General features: G+C 38.8%; 1 protein-coding gene across 1 annotated transcript; it reads right to left on the bottom strand.

Moving 5' to 3' along the window:
- Positions 1-5,086: 5,086 nt before the first annotated feature.
- Positions 5,087-11,710, bottom strand: NDUFB4 (NADH:ubiquinone oxidoreductase subunit B4). The gene is made up of 3 exons (XM_081302129.1): positions 11,470-11,710; positions 6,531-6,677; positions 5,087-5,206 (listed from the first exon to the last, which is right to left on the bottom strand). The coding sequence occupies exons 1-3, from the start codon at positions 11,647-11,649 to the stop codon at positions 5,144-5,146; spliced, it is 390 nt and encodes a 129-aa protein (XP_081158255.1). The 5' UTR covers positions 11,650-11,710; the 3' UTR covers positions 5,087-5,143.
- Positions 11,711-12,264: the final 554 nt, after the last annotated feature.

The raw sequence follows: 12,264 nt of genomic DNA, 5'->3' as shown, positions 1-12,264 counted from the left end.
ATTCCTGCAGCCTCCCTTGCTCTATGATCATCCTCCACCCAGGAACCAGAGTGCTCTTCCAGGAATGCAAATCCAATTAGGTTAGTCCTGCTTTAATACCTTCAGTGGCTCTCACTTCCATCATGCAGAAGTCTGAGCTCTTTGTGTGACAAGGGCCTTATGATCTGGTTCCTGATTACCTTCCTCATTACACACTTGTCATTTTCTGGATGCTCGGCAGTACCAGTGTGGGCTCCAGTGCCCTGTACTAGCAGCGACAGTGAGACAGATGGCAGCATTTGGAACTCAGACAAGGTGGCAATTGGTGTTCTCATCAGACTACTCATTTGAGACATTTTTTCTTACTGATAAAAAATATTTTTAAATTGATTAGACTCATAAGAACACACTGCTCAATAATTCTTAGTGTTAAAAATTCCTGCTATGCGGGGCTGGGGCTGTACCTCAGTGGCAGAGCACTTGCCAAGGATGTGTGAGGTACTGGGTTCGATCCTTAGCACCAGATAAAAGTGAAACAAATAAAACAAGCCATGTTCTCCATCTACAACTATATAAAAAAAATTTAAAATTCATGCTATGCAAAAATTGCTGAGTATTGCTTTCTTTCAACATTTTGGCATCAAGGATACTTTGTGTGTAAATATTTTTTCTCATTACTAAGGGACACTAGATAATTCCTGATAAAAGAATATTGGTATGATCAAGGATTAATATCTTTAATTTATCTTATTTAAGTCTTAAAATAATTAAGAAAAAAGACATATCACATCAGAAAAGATAGGTAATAGATTTGAACAAGCAATCATCAAAATAAATATAAATGGACAAAAATATGTGAAAAATGTTAAGCCTCAATAATAAATAAAAGGTCAATTTTAAATATATTTCATCATTCAGGTTTAAAAATAATAATAGTAAATACTCATTGAGACTATATTTCACTTTTAAAGTCTTTTATAAGTAATAGCTCTTGAAATAATACTATGTAATTAGTATATCTATTATAAAGATAAGGAAACTGAGGCTCAAAGACTTTAAATACTTAAATAATAGCAACCACTAAATAAATGCTGTAGGGCTAAGTGGTACATTATAATTTCAGTGGTAGCACAGGTACCAGGCCCTGGGTTCAATACCCAGCATTAAAAATAAAGAAAAGATGGGGCTGGGGATGTAGCTCAAGTGGTAGCGCACTTGCCTGGCATGCGTGCAGCCCAGGTTTGATCTTCAGCACCACATACAAACAAAGATGTTGTGTCTGCCGAAAAACTAAAATATATATATATATATATATATATATATATATATATATATATATATATATATATAAATTCTCTCTTTTTAAAAAAATTAAAGAAAGAAAGAAGAAAGAAAGAAAGAAAGAAAGAAAGAAAGAAAGAAAGAAAGAAAGAAAGAAAGAAAGAAAGAAAGAAAGAAAGAAAGAAGAAAGAAAGAAAGAGCCAGGCATTGTAGTGCATGCCTATAATCCCAGTGGCTCGGGAGGTTGAGGCAGAAGGATCTCAAGTTCAAAGCGAGGCTCAGCAATTTAGCAAATCCCTAAGCAACTTAGTTAGACCCTGATATAAATATAATATAAAAAGGGCTGGGGATGTGTCTCCATGGGTAAGTGCCCCAGGTTCAATCCCTGGAGCCAAAAACAAAAGAAAAAAGAAAAAGAAAAAAAGAAAAGAAAGGGAAAAAGAGATTAATTACAGGAAAATCATGTCATTCCATGGAGAAACATTAAAGACAAATCACTGAACCAGAAGCTTACAAATCATTATGCACAGTGGATCTCTTTTGGTTGGGGGTGGGGATATATAAGCAGAGAGGGCAAAAAGAACACTTTAGAAAGATACATACCAAAATATTATCTCTGTGTGATGGAATTGGGAGTGATTTTTACTTTTTTCTCTTACTTAACTACTTTCTAGTTTTCTTACAATAGACTTACACATTTGCATTAAGAGAGAAAAATTCATCACAGTTACCTAAAAGAGAAAACTGAAAGTCAAAGTAGGATTCCTACCACTTTTGCCCTCTAGTAAAATGAGAATAAAGTATTATAATTCTTTGAAGTCTGGAGAACAATTTAAGAATAATGGCCATTAAGAGGGCTGGGGGAGGCAGGGGCAGACATGTAATGATATAGTCAGGAGCAAATTAAAAACAGGAATCCCATGGATATTGAAATGAGAATCACATGATTTGGCTATAGATCCAAGATGGTTTGAAGGTCCATTTTGCAGAAATTCCTGGATTTTTACTCCAACATTCCCCCATTACACACAGCTTCTCCATGTGTCTATCACTCTGGTCCCCATGAATTGCTGTTTCTCACACTGTCCATTATTTCTGCCACAAAGCTTCAGTTCACTCACAGATTAGGCTTCTCATTTTTTCAGTATCATAGGATGAGATAGCAGAAAGTGGGAGATAATGTCTATACAGGTTTAGAAGCTTCCAAATCAGGATGTTTGAGGATCCAGTGGTTTTCAGCATGCCAGGATAGCCACCTCCAAAGTCAAGGACAAGTTTTTCCACAAAACATACACTCTTACTAAGAAAAAAGTACCTCTTTGTCAGTCTCTGGATCCCAGAGGCAATGCATACCCCGTTTGGAAACACTGCTCTGACCTACTTATGGGGTGATTCATAAAGGTACCAGTTTTTTTTGTGTGTGTGTGTCTGTGTGTGGTGCTGGCAATCAAAACCAGGGCCTCACACATGTCAGACAAGCACTCTACCATGGAGCTATACCCCCAGCCAAGCTACCAGTTTTAAATGGAGCCTAACACTCCAGGAATTTGTGGTATAGCTGGATGTTGCTTAGAGTCTCTTGCAAATAGTATAGTGGCCGTGCAGGCTTCTAAGATTCTGAAGAAAGATCATGCCTTCTGCAGAAGAGAACACTTCACCATTCTAAAAGCAGCTGAGCATCCACCATACCAAGTAACCATTCAACAAAAGCTCTCCACCATGATCTGCATTTCAGAAGCACTGAGTCATGATGGCAGGTGGACATAGCACAAGTGAGTACAGGTAAACCTACTGAAGACTAAGCTAAGGTGTCTGCTTGGGCACATCCTGCAGAGTTGGCCATGTGGATGCAATGGTCATAGATACAGTGCTATGCCCTAACAGCTAGGACGCCTGAGTCTGAGAACCAAGAAAAGTAGGATTGGCTCCTTTTGCCATCCCAATGACTAACTTGTGGAATGTGTGCTTCACTTCTCCATGAATTTTGTTTTGCTACTTAAGAAGTCCCAGCATGGTGGAACATGGGGAGAACACAGTTGTGCCAGGGAAGCAAAAAATCTGAAGCTATGACTACCTACTGGTTATCTGGAGGCTTCTTATGTCTGGGAAAGAAGACCATACGTTTCCATATTGGTATCAGTGACACTAATTACAAGGAGCCAGAGTAACTGCTACACAATGGGGACAGGAAGATTCCTTCCTGTCTGGAGACCAAGGGATTCACTGGAGTATCTTGATGCATGACCAATTTATCAGACAATCAAAATTTGCATCCAGACAAACTATAAACAGGAGATTGCTACAACAAAGGCCTGATGATGAGTAACTAAGGTTCTGGTCTTTGGAAATGAAGGTCTTGGTGACTTCTTCAGGCAAGCAATCTAGATCTGCTAAAGTGATGACCAAGAAAGGGACATGGTTGGGGGAGAGGGGCCAGTAGCAATAGTGTGGACTGTAGCTTGTTTCTCCTACATTGTTCTGTAGATTCTTTCTAGCCATCACCTTCGAGGACATATTATAGATTGGATTTTATGCACAAACAGATCTAAATAGTCAATGGAGTAAAGAATCATATACCTGTGTGCCTGCCTCACAACCACTTGATCTGTCTTTTGACTCCTGTTATGGCTGCCACTATTAGTTGCCTGCAGGTGTGACCTGACAATACTTTATCTCAGATGCACAGCCCATCACCTTGCTTTCTGCCCTAAGCTTCCTTCCTCTTCCACATATGCCTGGAAGAACCATTTTAGAGACTGGGATGTGGTTCAGTGGCAAAATGTTGGAAGGAAAGGACTCTACATTCTACAGGTCTCCTCAGAGGTCCCTTGTGGGAACCTGTTCTTCTCAGAGGGAAGAGGTCAACAGCACACATTTGATGGGCTTTCCCTCCTTCCATGTTTCACTCTTCCCAGTCTCCCACTCCTGTTCTTTCAGATCCTAAGCTACGTGAATACAAGCCTCTCTGGCTTTGTTTTTTAGTATAATAAAGGCTAATACCAGAATCAAATGAGAATAGAGTATATATGCTTTGAAAGTTAAAAACCAATATACTCACGTAAATCATCCCTACAAAGTATACCGTTCATCTACAGTACTTGATTTTACTGTCTTTACGGATGAAATTGTCATCATACTGTTTCAGGACTGAACTATAAAGCAGGGAGTAGCTGTTATTTTATTAGCACTGTTATTTTATTTTCATGTTCCTGATCTTTTGAGGTAGTGATTATTACTATCACCATGCTGTAGATGAGGAAACAGAAGCCCAGAATTCCAACTGCTAAATTTAAATTGTGTCTTCTAACCCAGATCTGACCTCCAAAGCCCAATGACCAATGTATTTTTGTTCCTCACCATGACCTCCACCCTCCATCTTCTCACCCCACTGAGGCCTCCAGTCCAGCCATATTCCTACATATTTTGCCCTTTTGTGCTCTTGTTTTATGAACTTAAATCCAGGTCAAATGTCGTTTTCCTAAATTCAAACAGAGCTATTTCCTTATCAGTTTACCTATATCATTTTCCCTGAATATCTTTTAAACTGTTGTTACTTTTCCCTTGCAGTATAACTGGGACCAGACAAGGAGTTAGGTATTAAGTGGTACCAAACACATAAGCTAATTCAAGTAATAACTGCTCAATGAACAGTTGTGAGTATGTACTCCTTAAGCACAGATATTAAGTCTGTCCTACCATGTTGTATTCTCAGCATGTAACAGTGATATGGCAGTGATTCCCAGAACAGGATACTTTTGCTTCTTTGTTGTTAGGGTATAAGCAAGTTTTAACACTGAATCAAAATAATGCCAAGAAAGAGAAACTATTTAATGATTATTAGAAGATTTATTAAGCAAGAATATATTAGTCATCATTCCCAGACTTAATAGGAGATATTAAATTTTCGGTCCAATTTTCCTTCCTGGATAAGTTTTTCCTTCCTATCCTGTATAGACAGAAAAAAAAGTACATTAAAAACAATGCATTCTGGAATGACTCATGGTACAATTCTGAAAATTAGAATAAAATACTCCAAACTTAATTGCAGTCCCATCATCTAAAGTTCAAGGAGTGGGAGGAAGTAGTAAGCTGACGAATTAAAGAGACAACAAGAAATTGCTCCTACTCAAAAATTTCCTTACCCACATTTCAGGAATTAGAAATAAATTACCCCACTAAAAAGCATATATTGAAAACAAAACCAAACACCTCGTGGGAAAGAGTGACCAATTTATCACACAATCAAAAGACATGAACTCTGATAGAGAATGGGCTGGCCAACTTAAAACAATGGTAGATTGAATGGGCTCCAGTCCAGATGGCATCACAAGGCCTGGGGGCTGTGGCTCAGGGTCCAGAGCCAGGAGTAAGTAGTCTAGTGCCAGAGGTAAGCTTAGCTTTCTCTGCAATCATACACACAGGCCTCTCAGCGCAGTGATTCCCAGCCCAGGCTGCCTATGCTTCTCTGTTGTTAGGATTATCAACATGTTTTAACATTAATTCACAAAATATGACCAATATAAAGAGAATTCATGCCAAAGGGGAACATGCTACATGATTTATGTATTCTGCTAATACTTGACCCAATAAATCTCTCTTTTAAGACAAATGAACAAAGAAACTAAATGAAGATTTTGCAAAGGTATCTTAAAGTTAATCACAAAAGTTTAGTTTCTACATATCTTGTAATGAAAAAAAAATTAACTTTAAAAAAGTTATTTCAGGGGGCTGGGGTTGGGGCTCAGTGGTAGAGTGCTTGTCTAGCATGTGTGAGGCACTGGGTTCAATCCCCAGCACCATATAAAAATTGACAAATAAAATAAAGGTATTGTGTCCATCTACAACTAAAAAAAAATATTTAAAAAAAGTTATTTCAGTATTCTTTTGCTTAACAATCACAGTAAGGTCCTTATGTTATCTAAAAACCACTTCATGAGCTAAGGTCAAGTTTTAGAAATTTAAATTGGCCATTTTATTTCTTTAAATTATAGAGTAGTCATTAAATCAAATCTGAAATGCCTAGAGGCTACCATGATTTTTAACAAAGTACACTTATATTGATATACAAACAACAAAGCAATAAAACCAAACATATAATTGAAAACTTCCTATTTTAACTTACTGGAAAGGAATAAAGATAAAAGAAGAAAGGGAAAGAAGAGTTCAGGGCTAAAGTGGAAGGGGCACTGGTGGCAATATTAGGAGCTGTAGCTGGTATCTACCAAAGGAACCTATCACACTAATAACAAAAATCTGGTTCTCATACTTACTCTATCAGTTTTAAAAACATAATACCAGAAGAAGAGGGGTCCAATTCCAAAGAGAGCTCCTAAGAGTGAGTTCTTGGGAGTGGGTCTGAAATTTGGATAGATATTTGCTGATCTTGCATAGGTCCAACGAATTAAGGCAGGATCTTCCTGAAACAAATGAAAACAAAAATTATAAAACTTGGGTGATACTACGAAACAAATTCATCAGGATTTCTGTGAAGGAGCATAGAAGATGTCTTTCGTTCTCCACAACAGTTAAGGATACACCCTTAAAGATCTAAAGACCTAAAGATCTTTCCTTTCTAGCTATTTTTAAAATAATACTGATAATCCTATTCAAATCCTTCAGAATTTAAAAAGATTCTTAACATCCTTAGCTTTCTATTTATTTAATATTTAAGAATCCTTATCTTTCAAACTATCATGAAGCCACTTTTTCTCCCTTATTAGTTTTATCTATTGTTCTCTAGACTATTTTCAGCTTCATTATCTTTCTTGAAGTATGACTATCAAAACCACACAGAATTCCCATGGTGCGTGAAGACAGGCAGATTTCATACCTTAGAATGTATTACACTGAGCTCAAACATCCCTTTGAACCTGTATATTATGTCCTCACCCTCTTCACTATTTTTGCACTACAGGCAAAGTAATGAACACTGCTGTAGAACACTATTATATTTGCTTTCATCTTATATGGTGTGATAATATTAATAGTTTCTAGAGCAGCAGAAGGTATTTTTGAACTTCTGAGTCAAGTGAGTGTTCACACCCTGAAGATTTCAATCTGATTGAAAGGAAGAGGAGCTGAAAGGTGATAAGGGAAGTATCAAGCTTTGAATTTTGTCTAGGAACTTTCTTAGTGCCATTCCAATACAGATCTTCCCAGGCTACAAATAAGCTGCAGGAAGACGAAGGCAAAAATAGGTTAACTGAAATGTAAGTTTCTTAAACTGATGTTTTAAAAGCAAAATTAGTGTATTTCACACTATTAAAAGCTTTATAGAAAGGTCAAAGTTGTTAAAGAAAAATAATCAGCTTGTCTTGGTTAAAAGAAAGACAGGTAATTGCCCACTGTAACATATTTTATATTAGAATAACTACCTAAGAATAGCAAACCTACCCAAACACATAATTAAATTTAATTAGCTCAATCCTCAAATGATTTTACAAAATTATTCTCTCCAATTAACTGAACATTCAGGGTCCTAACTAACATTAAGTCACAAGTGGTAGGACTAAAATAATTTAACTGGGTCTTCTACAGTCAAATTTTAAACCAAACTGAATTACAGCAATTTTACCCTGAGATAATCAGCTAGAGCTGGAAATTAAAAAAAACTTTTGGTAAAAATGCTCCCCTTGCTTTCAATCAGGCTGAAATTCCTTCAGGGTGTGAACACTCACTACTAGACTCAAAATCCAAAAATACCTTCTGCTGCTCTAGAAACTATTAATATTATCACACCATATTAAAATGAAAGCAAACACAACAGCATTTTGCTGCAGTGTTCATTACTATGCCTATAGTGTGAACAGAAACAGTAAAGAGGGTAAGGACACAAAATACAGGTTCAAAGGGATACTGGAGCTTGACACATGAAAGATAAATACATCTGTTCTTCTATCACTTCTGCTATAAAGGCATTTGAATGATGATCTAGCAACAGACATCTCAACCTGCCAGCCACCTTTTTATGCTTTAATATCTACCTGCCAGATATGTCTTCCATAAACAGACATTTTTTTTAAAAAGACATCAACTGCCTTATGACCATGGTTCATTAGGTGCAGTACTATTATTAAGAGAGATTAAGAGATGTTCTAAAAGACACATCATGGGAAACAGCTTTCCTTATGTGACACTGCTCATCATCCAATGGAGTTTCAGCAGCATTTGACATAGTGAATAGTCCTTGAAACTATTTCTTCCCTTGACTTCCAGGGTCCACACCTGCTTAATTTTCCTCCTAACTGGCCATGCTCTCTTCATCTCTTTTGCTTTTTTCCTTGCATGTCCCCAATACAGTAGTACCTTGGACCTTGCTGGTCTTTCCTAACTATATTCACTCCATTAATGATATTATCCAGCCACATGACTTTCATAGCTATCCATAGGCTAATAACTCCCAAAATTATACCCCTAGCCCTAAACTGCTACCCTGAACTCCAGTCTTAATATCCAATTACCTATACACTGACATACTGTCAAACAGACATCTCAAATGTCACTCATCCCAAACTGACTCTATAATATTCAATTCCATCTCTATACCAGTTCCTTCTCTATCCTTTAAAAGGCAACTTCATTCTTCTAATTGCTTAGGTCAAAAACATTAGGTCTTCCTGGACTTCTCCCTTTCTCTCATATACCACATACAATCTGCCAGCAAAACTGTTTGGCTCTATTTTTAAAACCTATCCAGAATCAACCACTACTTACCATCTCCACTGCCACTATCCTGCTACCAACTATAAATTAAGACATTCAGTTACTCCTAACTCATCTTTCTGTTCCTGCCCTTGCTTCCCCATATTCAATTCTCAACTAAGCAACTAGAGAGAGCTTGTTAAAATCTAAATCCCAGATTATGTTACTCCCTTCTCAGTAGAAATCTTTACAAGCCTGATGTGACCTCTCTGACCTCATCTTTTCCACTCAGCCATCATCCTTCTCTACTTAAGCAATTTGGGTTGGGGTGGGGTGAGGTGGGGTACTGCGAATTGAACCCAAAGGCACTTTGCCACTGAGCTACATCTCCAGTCTTTCTTATTTTTATAGTTTTGATACAGAATCTTGCTAAATCACTGAATTTGTGATTCTCCTGCCTTAGCCTCCAGATTCACTGGGACAACATTTTTTGAATTAGCCAGGACACTCCTGCCTAAGAGCCTTGTATTTATCATCCTCACTAACTAGCATGCTACTTCCTACATGAGGTTAGCTCCCTGGCCTTAATTTTATCAGATCTTCATTCAAAATGTTACATTCCAAGCAGCTGCTTATCCTTCCTGCTATATCTGAGTGGAGTCTAATCCCCTCACCATCTTTCTTTTCATACCACTTATGACTATTTAATATGTTAAATTATTTCACTTTTTAACTTGCTTATTACCACTTGCTTGCTCTACCACTGGAAAGAAAGATCTACAAGGACAGGATTTTTTTGCTGCTTTGTCCTCCTGTTACCTCAGCATCTAAAACAGGCCCATAACAGACCCTGGCAATTATTCACTGACTAAATCAATTATTCCTAAATGCCTAAAGATTAGGAAAGAGAATTTACAGGTATTGATTAATGAGTATGCCACATATTCAATTAACAAAACAACTAAAGAGACAGGTATTACTATTTCTATTTTACATATGAGAAAACTAAAACAGCCCTGGATCATAGAGCTGGAAAAGAGAAAATCTAGGGTTCATCTTTTTTTTAGTTCTTGTTTTAGTATGTACTAACATCAAACTCAATTATGTGCACATGTACATAACAGATGTGCTTTTCTGAACCTTCTTCCCAAGTAGACAAATTCTGGCGGGAAAGAGTACCACTAACTAGGTAAAAGCAAATACTGTGGGTTGCAGAGACCAGAGTTCAAATTCAGCTCTATGACTTGCTAATGGGTATATCTGAAGGAGATATGTGTTTTTCCCCTGCTATCATCTCATTTGGAAAAATGGAAAATAGACCTTAATGCACCGAATAGTTGTGACCACCATTTGAATAAAGAAATATTCAGAAAGGGTTTGGTATAATGTCTGGCACATTGTAATTTTCCTTCAATACTCACAACTTCCAAAAATTTCTATAGAACACTAGTGCAAAAGTCAGGGGCATAGGACTACTGAGTCACATCCCCCACTCTATTTTGTATTTTATTTAGAGACAGGGTCTCACTGAGTTGCTTAGTGCCTCGCAGTTGCTGAGGCTGGTTTCGAACTAGAGATCCTCCTGCCTCAGCCTCCCTAGCCACTGGGACTACAAGAATGTGCCACTATGCCCACTAAAAGTCATCTTTTTAGGGCTGGGGATGTGGCTCAAGTGGTAGCGCACTCGCCTGGCATACATGAGGCACTGGTTCAATCCTCAGCACCACATAAAAATAAAATAAAGATATATTTTAAAAAGTCATCTTTTTAAACATCTTGTTTTAAATATTTTGACAGCTCTTGCATAGAAAACTGTGTAAAAGCACACTTGCTAAACAGTAACTATCTACTTACTGGGCATATATTATCCTCTGGAACTGTTACACGAACTACCTCATTTAATCTCAATTCTTTGAAGAATGTACATCATTTCTGTATGAACATTTAAAAAACAAAACACTATAAATTAAAGGGGATAAATAAGTTGCCCGAAGTCAAGTTTGCCAATGTGTAGTGCCCTGGGGTCTTACTTCTAAAGTCCAAAGCTTCAGGAAGCCGTGGGGTCTTTAAAAAACATAAGATGAAGAATCACTATATTCCCATCAGGAGTGAGCAGTATTCCTACTAATTGTGATCAGAAAGGTATAAAAATACCTTCTTTAATTATACATATATGGCTGTATGTGGAGGGGTCCTGAACACACTTGCTACATGCCAGGCCAGTCACGTGTCTTATTTCATTTAATTTTCAAAACCGCCTGGTTAAGAGAGGAAGTAACAGTTATGCCTGTTTTTCAGGTAGGAAAGACGGAGCTATGCAGAGCTCAGCCACTTTCTCAAGATCATCCAGAAGGGAAGTGATCAACCTGACCAAGCTCTCTGGCCAAGGTCAAAGGGCTAAGGAGTCGGCCTGTCTTCGGGGCCTGGAAGAGGGCCCCCGTGTAAAACACGGACTGGGTACGGCGGCCGCCCACCATTTGGTCCCCCTTGGCCTATCTGGGCTGCCCAGTCTGCGGGGACCGTCCTGACTCCGGCCCGAGAGTCCCGCCCGGCCGGCCCCCCACTCACGATGAGCCCTCGGCGGTTGGGGTCGTTGTACTGAAGCAGATACTCCCGTTTAAGCCGGGCTCTTATGGCCAACCTCTCGGCTTGCGCCTTCCGGGTTTCCGGAGATATGTCGTATTCGGCGGGGTCGAGGGTAGGGGGTAAAGTGGCCAGACGCGAGGGCTTATACTTTGGAAACGACATCTTGGCGCCCTGGCGCAACTGCGCCTGCGTGGCTGAGGCCCGCCCCCGGCAATCGGAAACGCAGCCTCAGGAAGTGCGCCTGCGCGTTACTGGGAACGCAGGGGTGGAGTTTAACCAAAAGCCGGGCTTTGTTTCGGACCTTCCTCCACTAGCGAGCTCTGTATCTGCGGTGTGTGCGCGGTGTGCGCATGCGCAGTGTGCAGCTCCCCGTAGCCATCTACCATCTGTCTTTCCGCTGCGTTTTAGGAGACCTTGGTGAAGGTGACCTGTGAGACTGGCCGGGACAAGGAAACCGGTCTAGCTCTAGCATTCAAAGTCTAGTTTTCGTTGTGGGTATAACCACAGTGTGTGACCTTGGAAAAGTCAATGTCTCTGAGTTCCTTTCCCTTATCTTGGAGATAATAATCCCTATTTTATTCATCTAGCAAAATTGCGGGCACTAAATAAACTAATGAGTGAATGTCGAAGTGCTTTGTGAAAAGTATTTCCCAATCCGAAATAAAAAGCTTGTCTGTACCTTACCGCGTTAGGTTACACAACATAGTACCACACTTTTCGTAGGAATGAAATAATAGGATGATAAGAACGATGTATAGAAGGATTGCCTAAGTGTAG

Source organism: Spermophilus citellus, assembly GCF_964194105.1.
Source record: "Spermophilus citellus genome assembly, chromosome: 7".
In the NCBI taxonomy this organism is placed as follows: domain Eukaryota; kingdom Metazoa; phylum Chordata; class Mammalia; order Rodentia; family Sciuridae; genus Spermophilus; species Spermophilus citellus.
The sequence above is the reverse complement of the archived record's forward strand: the minus strand, read 5'-3'. Positions and strand labels throughout refer to the sequence as shown.